This window comes from Equus asinus, chromosome 6 (assembly GCF_041296235.1).
Source record: "Equus asinus isolate D_3611 breed Donkey chromosome 6, EquAss-T2T_v2, whole genome shotgun sequence".
Lineage (NCBI taxonomy): Eukaryota > Metazoa > Chordata > Mammalia > Perissodactyla > Equidae > Equus > Equus asinus.
The window spans coordinates 5,974,526-5,995,794 of record NC_091795.1 but is presented as its reverse complement, the minus strand read 5'-3'; the positions used below and the strand labels follow the sequence as shown (position 1 = coordinate 5,995,794).

The 21,269-nt window shown below is 37.4% G+C and overlaps 1 protein-coding gene across 4 annotated transcripts in view; it reads left to right on the top strand.

Annotated features, from left to right (window-relative positions):
- Positions 1-21,269, top strand: part of LOC106823941 (E3 SUMO-protein ligase RanBP2) — an 87,691-nt gene that overhangs the window by 16,180 nt on the left and 50,242 nt on the right. For all 4 annotated transcript variants that reach the window (XM_044773110.2, XM_044773109.2, XM_044773106.2 and 1 more), the window contains exons 2-7: positions 11,969-12,036; positions 13,869-13,980; positions 14,472-14,624; positions 18,310-18,540; positions 18,876-19,021; positions 20,840-21,032. In XM_044773110.2, the coding sequence (XP_044629045.2) occupies positions 11,969-12,036; positions 13,869-13,980; positions 14,472-14,624; positions 18,310-18,540; positions 18,876-19,021; positions 20,840-21,032 (903 nt within the window). The remainder of the gene's footprint in view (positions 1-11,968; positions 12,037-13,868; positions 13,981-14,471; positions 14,625-18,309; positions 18,541-18,875; positions 19,022-20,839; positions 21,033-21,269) is intronic.

Sequence of the window (21,269 nt, the reverse complement as noted above, 5' to 3'; positions counted from 1 at the left end):
TTCTTCATTTGAAACATTTCTGTATTTCTGTTCTCCAGACTGCTGATTCTTTCCTCTGTAACATCAGCTCTGTTATTCAGAGAGTACAGATTTTTATTTTGTTCATTGTGTTTTTCATTTCCAACATTTCTGATTGGTTTTTCTTTATAGTTTCTGGCTCTTTTGTGAAGAAGTTCCTGACTTTATTGAGCTATCTGTATTTTCTTGTAGCTCACTGAGTTGATTTATGATAGCTATTTTGTTTTTGTTTTTTTTTTTAAAGATTGGCACCTGAGCTAACAACTGTGGCCAATCTTTTTTTTTTTTTCTGCTTTATCTCCCCAAATCCGCCCTGGTACAGAGTTGTATATCTTAGTTGCAGGTCCTTCCAGTTGTGGCGTATGGGATGCCGCCTCAATGTTGCCTAATGAGCGGTGCCATGTCCGCACCCAGGATCCGAACCCAGGGCCGCCACAGTGGAGCGCGCCACGGGGCCAGCTCCATATGACAGCTATTTTGAATTCTGATTTAGATTATAAATTCCTTGGCCTTCAGGATTGATTTCTGAGTGTTTGTCATTTTCTTTCTCTTCTGGGTTATTAACATCTTTTTTCATACTGTTTGATGGTTTGGATTTGTGCCTCCACATTGTGATAGTATCTGGTCACAGCTTCCATCTGCTGCCACTGGGTTAGGCTCAAGAGCTGTGTATTCTGAGTCCACCGTGACCCCAGCTCACTTGCTCACAGCTGCTGCTTTTTTACCACGTGCACAGGTACTCTGGCTGACAGAGCTTGAGTGCCAGGTTGGGGGAGGGGCACTGTCTTTGGCCTGTGTGTACCTGGGGCCTGTTCTCGCTGTGCCCTCACTATTTGCCCTCCTGGGGTCCTGGCTTGATGAAGACACCCCTGCAATAGCCATCTCTGTGTGGGGCTTTCCCACAGGCTGTGAGGGAACTTGGAGAGCAAAGGTGTTCCCACAGAGGACCACCCCTCCTCTCTCTCCTCTCTGAGCCGCATTGTCCCACACCCTGGGTTGCTGCCGTTGTGGGAGGGAGAGGAGATCCCCTTACCTCCTTCCACTTCCTCCAGTGGGTCCAGCACATCAAACTTCAGATGTAGGGCTGCATGGGTCTCTCAGATGTCTTTTGTGTTCTGTGAATGGCCTCTGTTGGTGTATGAATGTCTTTTTCATTATGTCTTAGTGGGCAGAGTCTAAGGAAAGAGGTCACTCCACCACGATGCTGATGTCACTCTTGCCAGCACAGAAAATATTAATTTTACTGAAGTACAGCTTATCATTTCTTTTATGGATTGTGCCTTTGGTGTTGTATTTAAAAAGTCGTTACCAAACCCAAGGTCATCAAGATTTTCTCCAGTGTTATTTTCTAGGAGTTTTATAGTTTTGTATTTTATATTTATGTTTGTGATCCATTTTGAGTTAAATTTTGTGAAGAATGTAAAATCTATGTATAGATTCTTTTGTTTTTCTTTGCTAAGAAAGATTTGCTGTGAGCTAACATCTGTTGCTAACTTTCTTCTTTTTTTGCTTGAGAAAGATTATCCCTGAGGTAACATTCTGTGCCAGTCTTCCTCTATTTCTTATGTGGGTTGCTGCCACAGCTTGGCAGACAAGTGGTGTATGTCCACACTCAGGTTCCGAACCTGCAAACCTGGGCCACCAAAGCAGAGCATGCTGAACCCAACCACCATGTCATGGGGTTGGCCCCTGGATTTTTTTTTTTTTTTTTGCATGTGTGTGTCCAGTTGTTCCAAAACCCTTTGTTGAGTGACTATCTTTTCTCCATTATATTGCTTTTGGTCATTTGTCAAGGGTCAGTTGACTGTATTTATGTGGGTCTATTCCTGGGTCTGTTCTGTCCCATTTTACTATTTATACTCTTGCTAATACAGCAATCCTCCTTTATCCATGGGAGATACATTCCAAGATCCCTGGTAGATGCCTGAAACCACAGATAGTACCAAACCCAGCATATGCTGTTTTTTCCTATGCATACATACACACCTACCTGTGATCAAGTTCATCTTATAAATTAGGTGCAGTAAGAGATTAACAACTATTACTAATAATGAAATAGAACAATTATAACAATATACTGTAATAAGAGTTATGAGACTGTGATCTCTTTCTATCACAATATCTTGTACTGTACTTAGCATTCTTCTTGTGGTAATGTGAGGTGATACAGTGCCTATGTGATGAGATCAAGTGAAGTGAATGATATAGGCATTGTGTTGTAGTGTTATTTTTGAACTGCAGTTGACTGTGGATAACTGAAACCGTGAAAAGTGAAACCAAGGATAAGGGGGGACTCCTGTACTATGTTGTCTTGATTACTGTAGCTTTATGGTAAGTATTGAAGTCAGGCAGTGTGAGTCCTCCAACTTTGTTCTTTTTCAGTATTGTTTTGGTTATTTTCCCTCTCTGTATACACATTAGAATCAGTTTGTTAATGTCCACAAAATAACTTGTGATTTTGATTGGGATTGCATTGAATCTATAGATGAAATTGGGGAAAACTGACGTCTTGGCAATGTTGAATCTTCCTGTCCATGAATATGGAACATCTCTCCCTTTATTTAGTTCTTTGATTTTGTTGATCAGAGTTTTGTAGTTTTCATGTGGATCTTATATGTGTTTTCTTAGATTTTTAACTCTGTTATTTTTGGGGGTACTAATGTAAATGGTATTGTGTTTTTAATTTCAAATTCCATTTGTTTATTGATGGTATGTAGGAAAATGATTGGCTTTTTTTTTTTTTTAAAGATTTTATTTTTTGTTTTTCTCCCCCCCAAAAAAGCTCTCTGGTACATAGTTGTCTGTTTTTAGTTATGGGTTCCTTCTAGTTGTGGCATGTGGGACGCCACCTTAGCATGGCTTGATGAGCGATGCCATGTCTGCGCCCAGGATCCAAACTGGTGAAACCCTGGGCCTCCAAAGCAGAGTGAGTGAATCCAACGACTTGGCCACGGGGCCAGCCCCACGATTGGCTGTTTTATGTTAACCTTGTATCTTGCAAACTTGCTATAATTGCTTATTATTTCCAGGAACTTTTTGGTTGATTCTTTCACATTTTCTGCATAGATAGTCATGCCTTCAGTTTTATTTCTTCTTTCCTAATCTGTATACCTTTTATTTCTTTTTTGTCTTATTGTATTACTTAGGATTTCAAGTATGATGATGTAAAGGAGTAGTGAAGGTAACATCCTTGCCTTGTTCCTGATCTTAGAAAAATTTGAGTTCCTTATCATTAAGTATGATGTTAGCTGTAGGTTCTTTTGTAGCTCTTCTTTATTAAGTTGAGAAAGTTTCCCTCTATTGTCAGTTCTGCTCTGATTCTTATTGCTGTTAATTTTGGATTTAATTTGCTCTTTTTAATTTACTAAGGTGGAAGATTAGATGACTGATTTTAGATATTCTTTTCTAATATGTGTTTCATTGTTATAAATTTCCCTCTAAGCAGTGCTTTTGCTGCATGCCACAAATTTTGATGTTTTGTTTAGTTTTTATTTAGTTCAAAATAATTTAAAATTTTCCTTTGAACTTTGTATTATTTAGTAGTTTGTTGTCTCATACATATTTTGGGATTATTCAGCTATCTTTGTGTTATTGATTTCTAAAATTTAATTCCATTGTGGTTTGAAAGCATACATGTATGATTTTTATTCTTTAAATTTGTTAAGGTGTGTCTCATAGTCTAGAATGTGTCTGTCTTGGTGAACGTCCAATGAGAGCTTGAGAAGAATGTGTACAGTCACATGCCACATAACGATATTTTGGGTAACAATGCATTGCACATAAGACAGTAGTACCATAAGATTATAATGGAGCTGAGAAACTTTTCTCTCCTAGTGACGTTGTAGCTGTTGTAACATTGTAGTTTCAGCATTATTGGAACTACAATACATTATTCAGGTGTTTGTGGTGAATGCTGGTAAAAATAAATTTTCACTGCTAGTCATATACAAGTGTAGCACATACCATTATGTATGGTACATGATACTTGATAAAAAGTAACTATGTTATTGGTTTATGTATTTACTATACTATACTTTTTATTGTTATTTTAGAGAGTAGTTTTTCCAGTTATAAAAAAGTGTATTGTAAAACAGTATTCCGGTATGCCATGTTATGCCTGCAGCAGCCTCATACATCTTGTGATTACTGCATCTCTTGATTGCATCATTTTTTTTTGTGTTTGATTTAATGTCATGTTGTTTTGTTCATCGTGGCCCCTAAGCATACAGAATCTGCTAACATTGCCAGTAAGAGGCCATGTTGAGTGATTTCTTTAAAACAAAATTAAAAGTGATTTAGGACTACGATGGTGGAAAATAAGTGATTGTTACTGCTTGCCAGTCAGGCATGTCCAATTCCATCATGGCTACAATCTTGAAGAGCAAGAACAAAGTGATGGAAGCTGTTAAGGATCTGCTTCATTGAAGGCAATGAGACTAAGAGAAGTTCGAGAAGGGCCTATATCAGACGTGGAGAAACTTCTAATGCTCTGGATTGAAGAGCAGATTGCAGAAGTGTGTTTTTCTCAGCACCATGATGATTACAGCTAAGCTAAAAAGTTTGTTCGTGGAGCTGGCCCTGTGGCGGAGCAGTTCAAGTTCTGTGCACTGTGCTTCAGTGACCTGGGTTTGCGAGTTCAGATCCCCAGCACGAGACGTACTCCACTCATCAGCCATGCTGTGGAGGCATCCACTTTACAAAGTAGAGAAGGATTGGCACAGATGTTGGCTCAGGACTAATCTTTCTCAAGCCAGAAAAAAAAAAAAAAAGAGGAAGATTGGCTCAGGGTGAATCTTCCTCACCAAAAAAAGAAGAAAAAGTTGTTTGCAATGTTGAAAGAAAAGGTTGTGCCTGACTACAATGTTGAATTTACTGCTAGTTGGGGTGGTCTAAACAACTCAATAGTTATATAATGTGGACGTCAGCGGTGCATCTGAGAGTGCTGATGTGAAGGCAGTTGAAGAAGTTTTGGCAACTCTAGATAAGCTGGTTGTAGAGGAAGATTACTTGCCAGAGCAAATATTCAATATGGATGAAACCTCCCTATTCTGGAAATGAGTGCCTGAAAGGATTTTCTTCCATGAGTTGGACAAGTCAGTGCTAGATTTCAAGGCTTTTAAGGTCAGGATCACAGTCTTGTTTGGGGGCAGTGTTGCAGGCTATAAATTGAAACCCTTTATGATCTGGCACAGTGAGAACCCCAGGGCCTTCAAGCATATCAATCAAGCACACACTACCAGTATACTACGAGGGCACTAAGAAGTCATGGATGACCTAGCTTCTCTTCCAAGATGCCCTCCTGAATTGTTATTCCAGTGAAATGAAGAAGTACTGTTTGGAGAATAACATACTTTTAAAGATTTTGCTTATTGTTGATAATGTTCCCAGACATCTTCCTTGTGTTGATGAGCTTCATCCCAGCATCAGAGTGGTGTTTTTCCCTCCAAATACCACTCTTTGAGCCAACCTATGGATCAAGTCGTTATGGCACCTTTTAAGGCCTAATACCTGAGGAGGACCTTTGCCCAGGTTATTGCTGCAACTGAGGAAGATGCTAAGAAGACATTGATGCAATTCTGGAATGATTGCATCTATGACTGCATCAAGAACCTTGGTGGGGCTTGGGGCTCGTGAGACACTCAGGAGGTTCATCCATAACTTCAAAGGATTTGCCAAAGATGAGGAGATTGCAAAAATCAACAAGGCTGTGGTTGAGATGGCAAACAAATTTAACCTGGGTGTGGATGAGGATGACATTGAGGAGCTCCTAGAGTTGGTTCCTGAGAAATTGACTGATGAAGAGTCGTCGGAACTGGAATAGGAATGCGTAACTGAAGAAGAGGCAAGAGAAAAGAAAACTGCAAGAGAAGAAAAAGAAGACCCCCTACCCCCTGAGAAAATTCACAGTCAAGTGCTTAGTAGAAGCTTTTGCAGACCTCAAGAAGCTCTTTAAACAGTTTGAAAACATGGACTCCAACACCGGGGAATAGAGAGGAATGTTCATGGTGCATTATCTGCTTACAAGCAAATTTATGATGAAAAAAAGAAACCAAGCAAAACACCATGGACATATCTCTGAAAAGAGCGACGCCTTCTCAAGAAGAGCCTCAGGCCTCTGGAGGTATTTCAGAAGAAGCCTTGTTATCATGGGAGATGACAGCTCCATGAGTGATACTGCCCCTGAAGATCTTCCAGTGGGAAAAGATGTATAGAGGTGGAAGACAGTGATATTGATGATCCTGACCCTAGGCTAATGTGCTTAAACAAAAAAAGCTTAAAATACAAAAAAAAAAAATTTAGGAGTAGAAAGTAACTTATAGAATAAGGATATAAAGAGGGAAAAGTTTTTGTACAGCTGTATGATGTGTTTGTGTTTTAAGCCATATTATTACAAAGGAGTCATAAAATTAAAAATATTTGTTTACAAAATAAAGTTACAGTAAGCCAAAGTTAATATTGAAGAAAGAAATATTTCTTTATGAAAAGTTTTTGTAAATTTATCATGGTGTGTAAGTGTACAGTGTTTGTAAAGTCTACAGTGCTATACAATATGTCATAGGCCCTCACCTTCACTCACCATTTACTCACTGACTCACCCAGGGCAACTTCTAGTCCTGCAAGCTCCATTCATGGTAAGTGCCCTATACAGGTATACCGCTTATGTTTTATACCATGTTTTTACTCTACCTTTTGTATGTTTAGATATCTTTAGATACACAAATGCTTACCATTGTGTTACAGTTGCCTACAGTATTCAGTGTAGTAACATGCTGTACAAGTTTATAGCCTAAAAGCAGTAGACTCTGCCAGATAGCCTAGGTTTACCATCTAGGTTTGTGTAAGTACACTCTGATTGCAGAATGATGAAACCACCTGACGATGCATTTCTCAGAATGTATCCCCATCGTTAAGTGACGTGTGACTGTATTTGCTGTTGTTGGATGAAGTAGTCTATGGATTTCAATTATATCCAGTCGATTGATGATATTGTTTAGTCAGCTATGTCTTTACTGATTTTCTGTCTATTGAATCTATTTCTTATAGAGGGATATTGAAGTCTCCAAGTATGATAGTGGATTCATCTGTTTCTCCTTGGAGGTCTATCAGTTTTTGCCTTACATACGTATTGCGATGCTCTGTTTTTAGGTGATTACCACATTAAGGACTTTTATGTCTCCTAGGATAACTTTTTTTTTTAATATCCTTTTTTCTTTCTTTTTGGCTGGGAAAGATTTGGCCTGAGCTAACATCTGTTGCCAGTCTTTCTCATTTTTTTTTCCCTCCCCAAAACCCCAGGACGTAGTTGTATATTCTAGTTGTAGGTCCTTCTAGTTCTGCATGAGCTACCCCCACGGCATGGCTCCTGACAGATGAGGGGTGTGGTTCCGTACCCTGGAATGGAACCTGGGCCACCGAAGTGGAGCGAGCTGAACTTTAACCAGTTAGGCCATCAGGGCTGGCTTGAGAATTGACTTTTTTTTATCATTATGTAATGTTCCTCTTTATCTCTGATACCTGTCTTTGCTCTGAAGTCTTCTCTGTCTGAAATTAACAAAGCTACCCTTGCTTGCTTTTTTTTTTTTTTTAAAGATTTCATTTTTTCCTTTTTCTCCCCAAAACCCCCTGGTACATAGTTGTATATTCTTCGTTGTGGGTCCTTCTAGTTGTGGCACATGGGATGCCGCCTCAGCGTGGCTTAGATGAGTAGTGCCATGTCTGTGCCCAGGATTTGAACCAATGAAACGCTGGGCCGGCTGCAGCAGAGCATGCAAAACTTAACCTCTTGGCCACGGGGCCAGCCCCAACCCTTGCTTTCTTTTGATTAGTGTTAGATTGGTATGTCTTTCTCCAACTGGTATCTTTCTCTAACCATTTACTTTATTTATTTTATTGAAGTGTGATTGACATACAACATTATATTAGTTTCAGGCGTACAACTTAATGATTTGATATTTGTATATATTGCAAAATGATTACCACAAGAAGTCTAGTTTACATCTGTCACCATACATTCTTACAGATTTTTAGAACTTTTAAGATTTCCTCTCTTAACTTTCAAATATGCAATATAGTATTATTAACTATAGTCACCATCCTGTGCATTATATCCCCATGACTTATTTTATAACTGGAAGTTTGTACCTTTTGGAAGTTTGATTCCCTTCACCTATTTTGCCCATATCCCACCCCCCCCATTTGTTCTTTAGTATCTATGAGCTTGTTTTTTGTTTCTATGTTTGTTTTGATTCAACATAGAAGTGAAATCATGTGATATTTGTCTGTCTTTGACTTACTTTACTTAGCATAATGCCCTCAAGGTCCATCCATGTTGTTACAAATGGCAAGATTTCATTCTTATTAATGGTTGGATAGCATTCCATTGTGTGTACGTGTGTGTATGTGTATATATGTATATACATTCACGTGCCACATAATGATGACATTTCAGAAAATGATGGACCACATATGCAACAGTGGTTCCATAATATTAATGTCATATAGCCTAGGTGTGTAGTAGGCTGTACCATCTAGGTTTGTGTAAGTACACCCTATGATGTTTGCACAACAATGAAATCGTTTAACGATGCATTTCTTAGGACGTATCCTTGTTGCTAAGCAGTGGATGACTTGTGCCACATTTTCTTTATCCATTCATCTGTTGATGGATGCTTAGGTGGTTTCCATATCTTGACTATTGCAAATAATGCTGGAGTGAACATGGGAGTGCATATATGTTTTCCAGTTAGTGTTTTGTATTCTCCAACTATTTACTTTTAATCTGTATGTGTTTTATATTTAATTTGAATTTCTTTTAAACAACGTATAGTTGGGTCTTAATTTTTGACCCATTCTGAAATGCCAGTGTGCTGCTGTGTTGTCCTACCTAGATGGGATTCTTAGAAGCGTTCAGTCACAACTAAACCGATCTTAGCTTTGATTTAGTTGCTCCTCAGGCAAGCTTATGCACCAGTTGTCTGAACTACAGTTCCTCTTGTATTGAGCAGGATTAATAGGAAACAACCCAACATCATTAGAGTAAAACCAACCTGTCTCATGAAGGTCTAAACCCAGCTCATGTTGAGTGAAGATCTAAACCCAGCTCTGTTAGTGAGTGAACCATCCAATGATAGGTGAATTCTCCTTCACAGGAATAGCAGAAAGTGACATCAAGGACCAAAAAGTGAGATCTCTGAATGCTTGGCCGCCCAAAGCCAGTATGGTAACTTTTCTGACACCTCCTGCTTGAAACTAAAAAGATTAGAAGGTTGGGAGGCCCTGCTTTCAGGGTCTGTATTTCTACTGAACATCTAGATAAAGTGATTTTTTCTCCCTTCTGTTTCACTGGAGTTTACTCAGCTTGACTTAGGATACCTCTGCTATGCTTTTGACAGGTGTGCTAGACCCAGCCCTGCCTCCCCATGGTGTGGAGGAGAGGTGAGAAGGAGGTGAGTGGCACTGGGAGCCTCTCACTTATTCTACACTTCTCAGTATCTTCACTGTCACAGACTAGAGTCATGCTCAACAGGGTTTTCTTTGTAAGCTGATTCTCTCAAACTCATTGCCCCTTAGCCGTAGTTTCACTAGGATAGTGAGAATCTTGTTCATTCATTCATGCATGTCTCTAATTAGATGGTGGGGCATTTGTCTACCTTAAGACAGTTAATTACTCTGCCATTTACCTGCTTTCATTGAGTTTTTCTCTCTGACATAGAAAGCACTGGACAGAAATCACATTACATCAATACCCTCTATTGGCCTTTGTTTAAACAGTCAGACCTCTCGGGGCTGCCCCTGTTGGAGACATACATTCTGGTTTTAGTTACTGGCTAAACCATAGTATGCAAGGGCCACATGATGTAAAGTTGGAGATCTGGGCAGGTGCCATATCATGCTAGTCTTTGGTGAGAAATTTGGGTATTTTGAAAGTGTAATGGAAGCCATAGAAGACTTTTAAATTTTAAGCAAAGGCATGGCGTGGTTTTTCTTATGTTTTAAAATGATACCCCTTTGGTGAATGAATTAGACAGGAGAAAAAGTATACAGAGGGAAACAGGAAGGAATTAGCTTTTTCAGTAGTCCCAGAGAGAGATCATAGCAGGCTTGGACTTTGGTAGTAGCAGGAGAGAGATAACATAGAAAGTACAACTGACAGGTCTTGTTGATGGTATTTTGCACCTAGGTTTAGAGCTTGGAGAAACAAGAACCAAAGATAGATATTTGAGAGTCAACATATTGTCAGTTGTCAATAGGTGAAATCCAGGTTATGTTACAGATGAGAGATCCTGAGAGAGAAGAGGACTTAGGACCTCCTCTTGGGAAAGTCAGTGTGAGGATGAGCCTGTGAAGGAGTTGGAGAAGGAATGGCCACTAGGGTAGAAGTCAAACTAAAGAGAGTATGGTATCTTTGAAATAATGAGAAGAGTATTTTAAGAAGATACTTGTGTTTTTTTTTTTTTTTAGATTTTTTATTTTTTTTTTTTCATTTTTCTCCCCAAAGCCCCCTGCTACATAGTTGTATTATATTCTTGGTTGTGGGTCCTTCTAGTTCTGGCATGTGGGACGGCTGCCTCAGCGTGGTTTGATGAGCAGTGCCATGTCCGCGCCCAGGATTCGAACTAACGAAACACTGGGCCGCCTGCAGCGGAGCGCGCGAACTTAACCACTCCGCCACGGGGCCAGCCCCAGAAGATACTTGTGATTTAAGAGTATTTTTCTGGAGGTTTCATAAGAAGGAAAAATTGAAACTTTATATAGTGAACAATGGGGATTAAATTATTCTAGTCCGTCTGGTACCTAGTCTGCCCTAGATAACTACTTCTCATTTTATTCAGGTTTCTGATCAAATATCCCCTTAATGAGAGCTTTCCTGCCAGCCCTGTCTCTCTCTTATTTTATAGAATCTATAATACCATTATTTGTGCTCCACCACCTTTACCAACTAAGAAAGAAGAAACGCTCCCAACTAAATAGGCACGCTGTGGGCACAGTGTTAGGATACCTGTGATTTGTGAGACGAATACTGATTTTAGCTTAGTTAAAATGTGATATTCTGTAACTGATGAAATACTGTAAAATAGCACAGATAACTGTGTGCTTGTCACATCTCCTAAAATTCAGGTTTCGTGAAGACAGAGACTTTGTTTACTGCTGATTGTCCAGTGGCTAGAAGAGTGCCTGATGAATAGTAGGCAGAGTGAACAAATCCTAAATCTGCATTTTTTAGGAATAAAATGAATAAATTAAAACATACTGCTCTGTAGACTGTTTTTTGATTTTTTTTCTGTGTCCTTGTATAGTTTTCTAAAAGAGGATGTTTGGTGGCTGTGTACTCTTATCATTATCACATGTCTATAACATTATCTGATGTGTCCAACATTCTGGACTTTGGAGCTTATAGAAATAAAAGAGCTGGAGTCTGGACTTCGTTTATTACCTGAAGAATTCAGTTTTTATTTCTGCCTTGAGTGTGAAATACTCATCTGTAGAGAGAACGGTACCTGGACCAGGAATCCCCAGTACCTTAATGGGTCGGAAGTACTTCCATATTCTTCCCCATAAAGGCTTACACGTGGTGGGAGAAGAGAGGTTTCTGGTAGACCTCCTCCCCCCGCCCCCCCCATGTAGGCGGGTTTCTGTCTGTTTGCTTATCTGTAAAGTGGGAGAGTGGCACCACATGATTTCTGAGGTTTCTTGCTGATACAAATTCTTAATTTCTAATGTCATCTTGTCTTTCTGTTCTTAAGTTTATTGTCTGTTTTATTGTGAGAATTATAAAACATGGAATCATGACTTCTGGACCATATATGTATTTCTGCAGGGTTTTTGTTTTTGTTTTTACCTTTTAAGTGAACAAAACCCGATGATATTAACATAGGACAAATTTTTAGTTCTTGAGAAATTTTTGAAAAATTCACAAGATGAAAAATAAAAACTATTATTTTTTTTTTAGAAGTCAATGAAAGGATTCTATTTTGCAAAGCTGTACTATGAAGCTAAAGAATATGATCTTGCTAAAAAGTAAGTACCAAACAATAAATATGCTTTAGTTTTATGAAATCAATGCCTTTACCTCATGTTCTTCTTTGAAATGGGTAAAAAATATATTTTTTTCCAGCAGTTCTTCCTCAGTACAGTATATCCTGGAAATAAGGGATTCATCGCTCAGACTGATGTTAAGACTAGCCTAGACCCCATGGAGATTGAGCCTATAATGAGCGTTTTCTACATGCCTGCTGCTTGTTTATACCTAGGGCAAGAAATTAGGCTTAAAACACTTTTCCTAAAGATTGTCCTGGGTCCTAGAATAAGAGAGAGCCATGTTTATGTCTTAATTTCTTCCTGGTTAGATATCTTGTACTTTAATCAGCTGGAAAATAGCAGTGAATACAAGATTAAACTGTGATTCCTGGGCAGGAGAACAGCTTGTGTAAAAGATCTTTAATTAACTCAATAGGTGACACTGAGGCTTTGTCTTGGGTCTGGAAGGTTGATGATCTGATTTCCTGGTTTGGAGTGGCTTAAAGCAGGAAATTAGGAGGGAGGCAGGTTATTTAAAGGCATTGATGGAAAGATGGAAATGCTGATAAGTAAGGAAAATGGTAACACTGTTATTTAACTAGTAGCTTTGGGTCTGTTAACCCTTCTTCCTCATTAATATGATACTTTTTCCTCCAATTTTGGTCTTTGGTCTGATTTCTCTTATGATAACACTCACTGAGTCTAGAAGATGCTTACTTATTTGTAGTTGTTACTTGATTTTTGGGTTTTTTTTTTAAGGTTGGCACCTGAGCTGTTGTTACTGTTGCCAATCTTCTTTTTTTTCCCCCTTCTTCTTCTTCTCCCCAAAGCCCTCTGGTACATAGTTGTATATTCTAGTTGTGAGTGCCTCTGGTTGTGCTATGTGGGATGCCACCTCAGCATGGCCTGACGAACGGTGTGCCATGTCTGCGCCCAGGAACCGAACCAGCAAACCCTGGGCCACCAAAGTGGAGTGTGCGAACTTAACCATTTGGCCACAGGGCCGGCCCAGTTGTTACTCGATTTAAGAAATGGAAATTACCTGCATTTGGGTAGTGTATTTAGTAATTTTTCCACTACTCTATTTAGGTGGGTCCAGTACTGTTAGATACCATTTTCTTGTTTAAAAGGTAAGTACATTCACTTAGTTGTTATTTGGGGAATTGGTAGTCTTTAGTGTTTTGCATTATGATAACTTTAAAAATATTTGCTATAATCACTTTCTAATTCCTTTGCAAAGCTCTTTAGTGGTTTACCACAATGTAATCAGGAAGAAAAAGCAATTTATGTGTTCATTTCTTATGTGTAGGTAGCACTGGGAAAAGTATTTCATAACTGTGGTGTTTAATGGTAAAATGAGTATGTTGTCAACTTTGTATGTATGTTTGTGTTTAAGTATTCATTTTTTTCCTGTGGATACTTTTGAGTTATCTGCATATTCTAGTTTAAATAGTGGTAGTCTGACCGGCCCTGTAGCGTAGTGGTTAAGTTCAATGCACTCTGCTTTTGGGGCCCATGTTCAGTTCCTGGGTGTGGACCTACACCACTCGGTGGCGGCATGCTCTAGTGGCGACCCACATACAAAATAGAGGAAGATTGGCATAGGTGTAAATGTTCCTCAAGCAAAAAGAGGAAGATTGGCAATAGATGTTAGCTCAGGGCAAATCCTCCTCTGCAAAATAAATAAATAAATAGTGGTAGTCAGTAATTAGAATGACAATATAAATTAGTGGGTGCTTTGGTTTAAGATGAACTCTTCACTTAACATTTAAATACAATTTTAAATGTGATAATTTAAAGATTATTACTTCTGTATTGTTACTTTTGAACAGATACATATCTACATATATTAATGTGCAAGAAAGGGATCCCAAAGCTCACAGATTTCTCGGTCTTCTTTATGAAGTGGAGGAAAACATAGACAAAGCTGTTGAATGTTATAAGGTAAACTGCATAAGATTAAAGTATAGCCTTTGCACAGCCAAACATGCATGATGCCCAGAGTAATTTATGTAATAAATAATTTAAATATATTTTGTGGAAGTCATGAAAATAAACTTTGGTATCGTAGTACTATTAAGCGACACAGCTTGGAACAGATTTTAAATTATGTGACCAAAAGTACACTATAGTTTATCATTAAGAGGTTAGCACTTGTAAAAGATTAACATCTGTAAATTTTAAGTCTAACATGGTCACAAATGCTGTTCTTATGTGTCTGATTTTCTCTCTCTCTTTTTGGTGTTTATCTAATAAGAACATAATTTTTCTTAAAAAAAGTTCCAAGACAGTTTGAAGTTTAATTTTAACAACTTTGAAATAACATGTTGTCATTTAGGAAGTGTTTTTAATGGCACAGTGATAAATTTTTAACTTTTGTATATGAGTGTATAGACTTTAGTATTCCTACTAATCTATTTCTTTTCTCATATCAGCGTTCAGTGGAATTAAACCCAACACAAAAAGATCTTGTGTTGAAGATTGCAGAATTGCTTTGTAAAAATGATGTTACTGATGGAAGAGCAAAATATTGGGTTGAAAAAGCAGCTAAACTTTTCCCAGGAAGTCCTGCAATTTATAAACTAAAGGTAAAAAAGTGAACAAAACAAAACATATAATAAAATTAGTTGGGGAAAACTTAAGACACAGCTATTTCTAATATTTGGAGTTTAAGTGACTTTTCAGTAGCAAACCTTAAACCAGTGTTTGTAGAGGTGAGGAGTCAGTGGGAAATGGGTGAAGGTGGTCAAAAGGTACAAACTTCTAGTTATAAGATAAATTCCGGGCATGTAAAGTATAGCATGGTGGCTATTGTTAACAATACTATATTGTATATTTGAAAGTTGCTTAGAGAGTAGATCTTAAAAATTCTCATCACAAGAAAATTTGTAACTGTGTGAAGTGATAGATATTAACTAAACTTATTGTGGAAATCATTTCACAATATATGCATGTATCAAAACATTGTGCTCCTTGAACTAGTACAGTGTTATATATGTCAATTACACCTGTAAAAAGAATGACAAAACAAAATTGTTTTCTTCAAACCTTTTCTGAGCATATGTTGTCTTATTAGGCAGTATTATGCTTTATAAATGGTATCTCATTTATCCTTATGGAATCATTAATATTTTTGTAGCTAGATCTTGGAACAAAGATTTAAATTGAGCCCTGATATAAAATTTTTACTTTATTGAGTGAAAATTATCCATGACAGTTTAGGGTTATTATAAAGTTTTTTAAGAACAGTTGTCTAAAAATGAAAAGGATTGTCTTTGGGATAGTGGGGTTTTCAAGCAAAAGTTAAAAGATAGTTTCTCCAGTATGTTGTAGGTAGTTACTAAAAATGATAGGAAGTTGTTGCTAATATATTAACTGATTCTGATTGTTATTCTTTACTGAGTAAAATGCAATTTACTAAGTAACTCTTTTGGAGAAAGTCTTTCCAAATGTGCTAGGCAAACAGAATTTTAAGTGTATATTGTTTTTAATAGCTGCCCCCCCCATTATACATGTTTCTGATAAAAATTTTTTCAGCTTTTTATTTTGAAATAACTATCAATTTTTTCAGTGGAAGTTGCAAAGATTGTACAGAGAGGTCCTGTGTAGACTTCATCCAGCTTTCCCCAGTGGTTACATCTTATGTAACTATCGTACAACACCCAAATCAGAAATTTGACTTTGGTACAGTGTGTGTGTATGGTTCTTTTTCATTTTATCACATGTACAGATTTGTGTAACCACCACTGCAGTCAAGATGAAGAACTATTTCATCACCATGAAGATCTTCCTCACACTACCTACCCCTTTTATAGTCATCTCCACTGCTCACCCCATCATCCTTAACCTCTGGCAACTACTAATTTGTTCTGCAACTTTATAATTTTGTAATTTCCAAATGTTATATAAGTGGAATCATGCAGTATGTGACCTTTTGAGGTTGGCTTTTTTCATTCAGCATAATGGTCTTGAGATCATCCAAGTTGTGTGTATCAGTAGTTTGTTCCTTTTATTACTGAGTAGTATTTTGTGATATGGATGTGTTCTACAGTTCAACCATTTACTTTTGAGGGGCATTTTGGTTGTTTCAGTGTTTGGCTATTATAAATTTGCTATGAACAATTCTGCACAGATTTTAAAATCTAAGCTATTTTAAAAACTCCTAGAGAATGAATACTAATGTTAATTTAACATTGTTTTTTTCTCCCTCTGATAAGCAGCTGGGTTTTAAATATTAATGTAAAATATTTGGTCCAAGTGTGCAGATTTCTTTACCTTATCATCTTTGTATGCCTCAAACATAATTCCCTTATTGGTCATGACAGTCTAGTCCATGTGTGACACTGTCATTAAGGAAGATACATAATGGTGGAGGATTATTTTTCTTGCAGTGTAATAAAAGTTAGATGCCTCTGAAGCATCCTGATTTTGTTTAATAACTCTTTAAAGCTGAACCTTTCTTATATCACATTCCCCCCACCCCCATTTTTTGGAATTGAAATCCATAAGATTTGTAACTGTTTAGCAAAGTAATCGTTCCTCCTGAAATTTAAGGCTTACTTAAGGTAAATAGTTTTTTGGCATTTGTTTAAGTGAATGAAAATGTTATTGATGAGATGACTTTTTCTGTTGAGTATGAGAGTAGAATTTTTGAAAAGCATATGTAATGATGTTGATCTTTTACTTATTTATTTTTAAACAATCAAAGTGTGGAGCTCTTGTAGATATAGAAAGGCCAAGTGTAAGTTTATGGAAATGATCCAGAAGAAGGTGAGAGGGCGATGAAAACAGAGCACTGATGGAGAGCTTGGTCTTTGCTAGGTGGAGGGAGCAAGGAGATGAGTACAAGTAGGTAAGGTAAAGTGGAACTTACATCTGATGACTTCCGTTTTCTTAGTAAAGGATGAATTGTGATCGTAAGTTGAAAGTGAGAGTTGAAGGAAAGTGTGGAAAATTTGAGGAAAGAGTAGGAGTATGAAGTGACCTTTTCAGGGAATGGAGAAAATGAGTCTTTTAGAGGTAAAATAGGTTTTGGTCTAGGCATTACCAGTTTGGACGGTTGAGATTATGAAAGTAAATCAGCCTGGTTGTGATTTCCAAAATTCACTACCCCCACTTATTCAGCTGTTAGTTTATAGGCACAACGAAAGCAGGTGATAGGGTTTTTCTAAGGGAGAGTAGAGGAGGGAATTAATTGAGAGGAGCTGTAAGCAGTAATTACGGAGATTAGGGATTATGACATTTTAGATTGACAGAGAAGGAAAGTATGAGTGTGTGTGTGTTTTATGGAAAATTAAAACTTGGTGATGTCATTGTATTGAAGGGAGCTTTTCATGTGGTACAGGCAAATATGTGTGTCAGTGAGGGCATGTGAGCCCTGAGTGAGGTGGAAGAAGGGGTGTGGTGGTCTGAGTCGTATGACCAAAATACAGATTTTGAAGACCCGTGTCAATGCCGTATGGGTGGCTAGGCTGGAGTATAGAACAATGCCATGGAGGTGAGGTAAAGAACTGAGTAGCCAGGCTGCTGTATATCTTGTACATCTTTCAATTGCTAATACCAGTCACAGTTGTTAGGGATGAAGGAAAAATGTTTCATTCCAGTTTCTAATGTTGAGGAATGGCTGGAGTAGCTGGATAGCATGTCCTTTAGAAAACAGGATTATAAACAGATGTAGGGGGATGTATGATTTGGAGGTGACATTAGGAGTGAGTAGGTTACAAACCCCACTTCCTCTGCTTGTATGTAGGCTAGGAGAGAAAAAGCTACCGTGGCCAAGAAGTAATGTGGGTTATCTCGAGATGATACTGTGTTCATTTAAGGCCAGAAGGTGAAGTGAAGATTCTGAGAAGATAGCTGAACAACAGGAACTCCAGAGTGGGAGCAGAGGGGCTAGGGGATTAAGTCAGATTTAGGGAGATCTAGAGGAGTTTGAGGATAAGGATCGTGGTGTGAAGATTGACTGGGGAGGCCTAAACTTCTAATGGTGACTGAGGTGTACGTGGATGTGAGGCAATAGTCCTGGCAGTGTCTGAGGTGAGGATGTGCAGCCAGTGCTGCTATGTAATCCCAGATGTTTCTCTCCACATAAGTTTCTTGGGGTTTAGCTTCTGGGCTGGAAGCAGCTCTTTGAAGGGTCTAGTGAGGCATGTAGGATGGTACTTCTGGTGGTAATTTACGAAAGCTAGACACAGTAAAATGGTGCTCATAGGAACCATGATGTGTTTAAAATTACACCGATGTTTCTCTAAATTTACAACTTTTTTTTAACAGGAACAGCTTTTAGACTGTAAAGGTGAAGATGGATGGAATAAACTTTTTGACTTGATTCAGTCAGAACTCTTTGCAAGACCCGATGATGTCCATGTGAACATCCGACTAGTAGAGCTGTATCGCTCAAATAAAAGATTGAAGGATGCTGTGGCCCACTGCCATGAGGCAGAGAGAAACATAGCTTTGCGTTCAAATTTAGAATGGAATTCATGTGTTGTACAGACACTTAAGGTAGGCAAAAATTGTTGGGTCTCTCTATGCTTCCATATAGACAATTACTATGCATCCTGTTATAATTAAGCAGTACCCTCTGAGACTTAAATTTCTTTGATTACTGTACAGCAACTGTGAAATGCAGTTTTTACTAGGATGATTTTAACTTATAATAAGTAGATTGGAGAGATAAATAAGACAAATACATTTTTTTTTGGTGTTTCTATAGGCTGATGTAAAAATCAATATGGTTTTACAATATAGGAATGGGCAAAGGAATTTGTAGGCATAAAATGATTAATTTTGTAACATTTGATAAAATTTTTTAACTTGGTGTTCTTTCTGTGAAATAGGAGTATCTGGAATCTTTACAGTGTTTGGAGTCTGATAAAAGTGACTGGCGAGCAACGAATAAAGACTTACTTCTGGCATATGCTAACCTTATGCTTCTTACACTCTCTGCTAGAGATGTACAAGAAAGTAGAGAATTATTGGCAAGGTATGTTGACTTAAGGAGATTACATCAGTGTCAATTACAGATTTTCTCTTCATAGTAATTCAGTTCATTGGTCTAAATATTTTTACTGAGTCATTATTTCTGTAATGTACCCAGGGGTAGTAGTTAATACAGTGAACCACCTGGAAGGCATCTTTCTTCTTTTGTCGTGGTATTATGATTGATTTTGTATGACTGATTTTTAGAGGACTGTGTTATTGTTTAGGTTTGATTAAATTGTTTTTGTAGTTAAATATCCAGTTCTGGCATGCTTAGTAAAGAGTCAAGCCTGAAAATGAATGTTCTCACTGCTATTCCATATTTTGTTTCAAAAAATGGTAATAATCTTGAGTGAAAATCAGAGAATAAACTTCATCTGTCAGATGTTCTAGGATAAGCAGTTAACATCACTAGATTGCAGAAAACAATGTTTATTTTAGAAACAAGATAAGTAAAATATAATATGTGATTTTCTGTTTTCCTAAATTTTGATTTTGAGGACCAGTATTCCACTTCACTTAAATAAATTCCATTGAACAAAAACATCACTTAGATTTGTCTTAAGGATGTTGGTTTAGAGCAGAGGTTGACCAGAGCTTGTGGGCCAACTATAGTTCAGTGCTTGATTTTGTAAACAGAGTTTCACTGGAATACAGCCATGCCTTTTTGTTACATATTATCTATGGCTGCTTATACACTACAGTGGTGGAGTTGAGCAGTTGTGACTGAGATTGTATACCTGCAAAGCCAAATTACTATTTGATCCTTTATAGGAAAAGTTTGCCAGTCTCTGGTTTAGATTATCCATTTGTTTGAAAGGTAATTCTTGTTATCCATCTGAGATATGGAAAAAGTTCTTTTCATTGGGGTCTAGTGGGTAGATAGTTTTCTTGAAGAAGGACTTAGTGTCCTAAGAAGGTAGAGTACTGGTAGTGTCCAAAAAAACTAACTTAAACTTTTAGATTACATTGAAAATATTTAGGGTGTTTTCCTTTGTATGGCTTATATACTCAGAAATTTTTGGTCTCATGAGAAAATGAGGATGAAAAAGACAATTTCTTAGTAGTACTATAAAAATAATCTTATCTTCATGATCCCTTGAAGGGATCTTGAGAACCTCTAGGGTTCCCTAGAACTCACATGCTAGAAAAAATACCTGCTGCTCACATTTCTTATTATATCCTACTTTAAAATCATGTTTCACATTTCTATTAAGTGTTTGCTTCTGTTTTTCTTACGAAATGAAGACTCTGAGGACCATTAGAATTTGGAAGCACTAATTAGTATATGGGTTACAAATAATAGAAATACAATTTATTTAACTCTAGTTATCTATATAGTAAGAAGAGCAATTATGATACTGAAAACTCAAATCTCTTAAGTTTTTTACTTGTGTTTTGAAAATGGCATGTCTAACCTGAGAAATTCCAACTTTGAATTAAATAATAAAACCATATGATTGAAAAGCTAGGAAATATTTTAGCTCCCCGGTTTTATTCTGGTCTGTTATGAAACATAAATCATAATCAGTAATCTTATCATTTGATTTCTATCTTTTCTGTGATTGGAGGGCTGGAAATAATTGTTTTAGAATAAGACATCATTCTAGAGCTTAAGCTTGAAGTATAGGAAGTATGCAGAATGAAAAGGACTAGATGAGTCATAATTTATAAAACAGAATGAGGATTATAAGGAGTTGAAATGTGGAAGATGAAGCTGGAAATAAATCCCTGTATCAGTTTTATTTTGAATTAAGTAATGGAACCATGATTATTCACAATGCAATAGGTTTAATACCTGTTTAATATTTGAATATTACAGTTTTGATAGTGCTCTTCAGTCTGTGAAATCTTCTGTGGGTGGAAGTGATGAGCTCTCAGCTACTTTCTTAGAAATCAAAGGACATTTCTACATGCATGCTGGTTCTCTGCTTTTGAAGATGGGTCAGCATAGTGATGTGCAATGGCGAGCGCTCTCTGAGCTGGCTGCCCTGTGCTATCTCATAGCATTTCAGGTAAGCCTTTTACAGTTCTGGGTGCAATTGACATTTCACTGAGACTTTGTTGTGTTTCTCATGGAGGTTTATCCTGGTATATAATGAAAATATGAATAAACCTATAGAATTAAAGTTAAAATGAAATAGTTAATTTGATAGTTGAGAAATAAGATTTATACAGTACTGGTGAGGCTGGTGAAACAGGTACATATATGCATTGCTTGTGGCAGTCTACATTGCTGTGATAATTGGAAG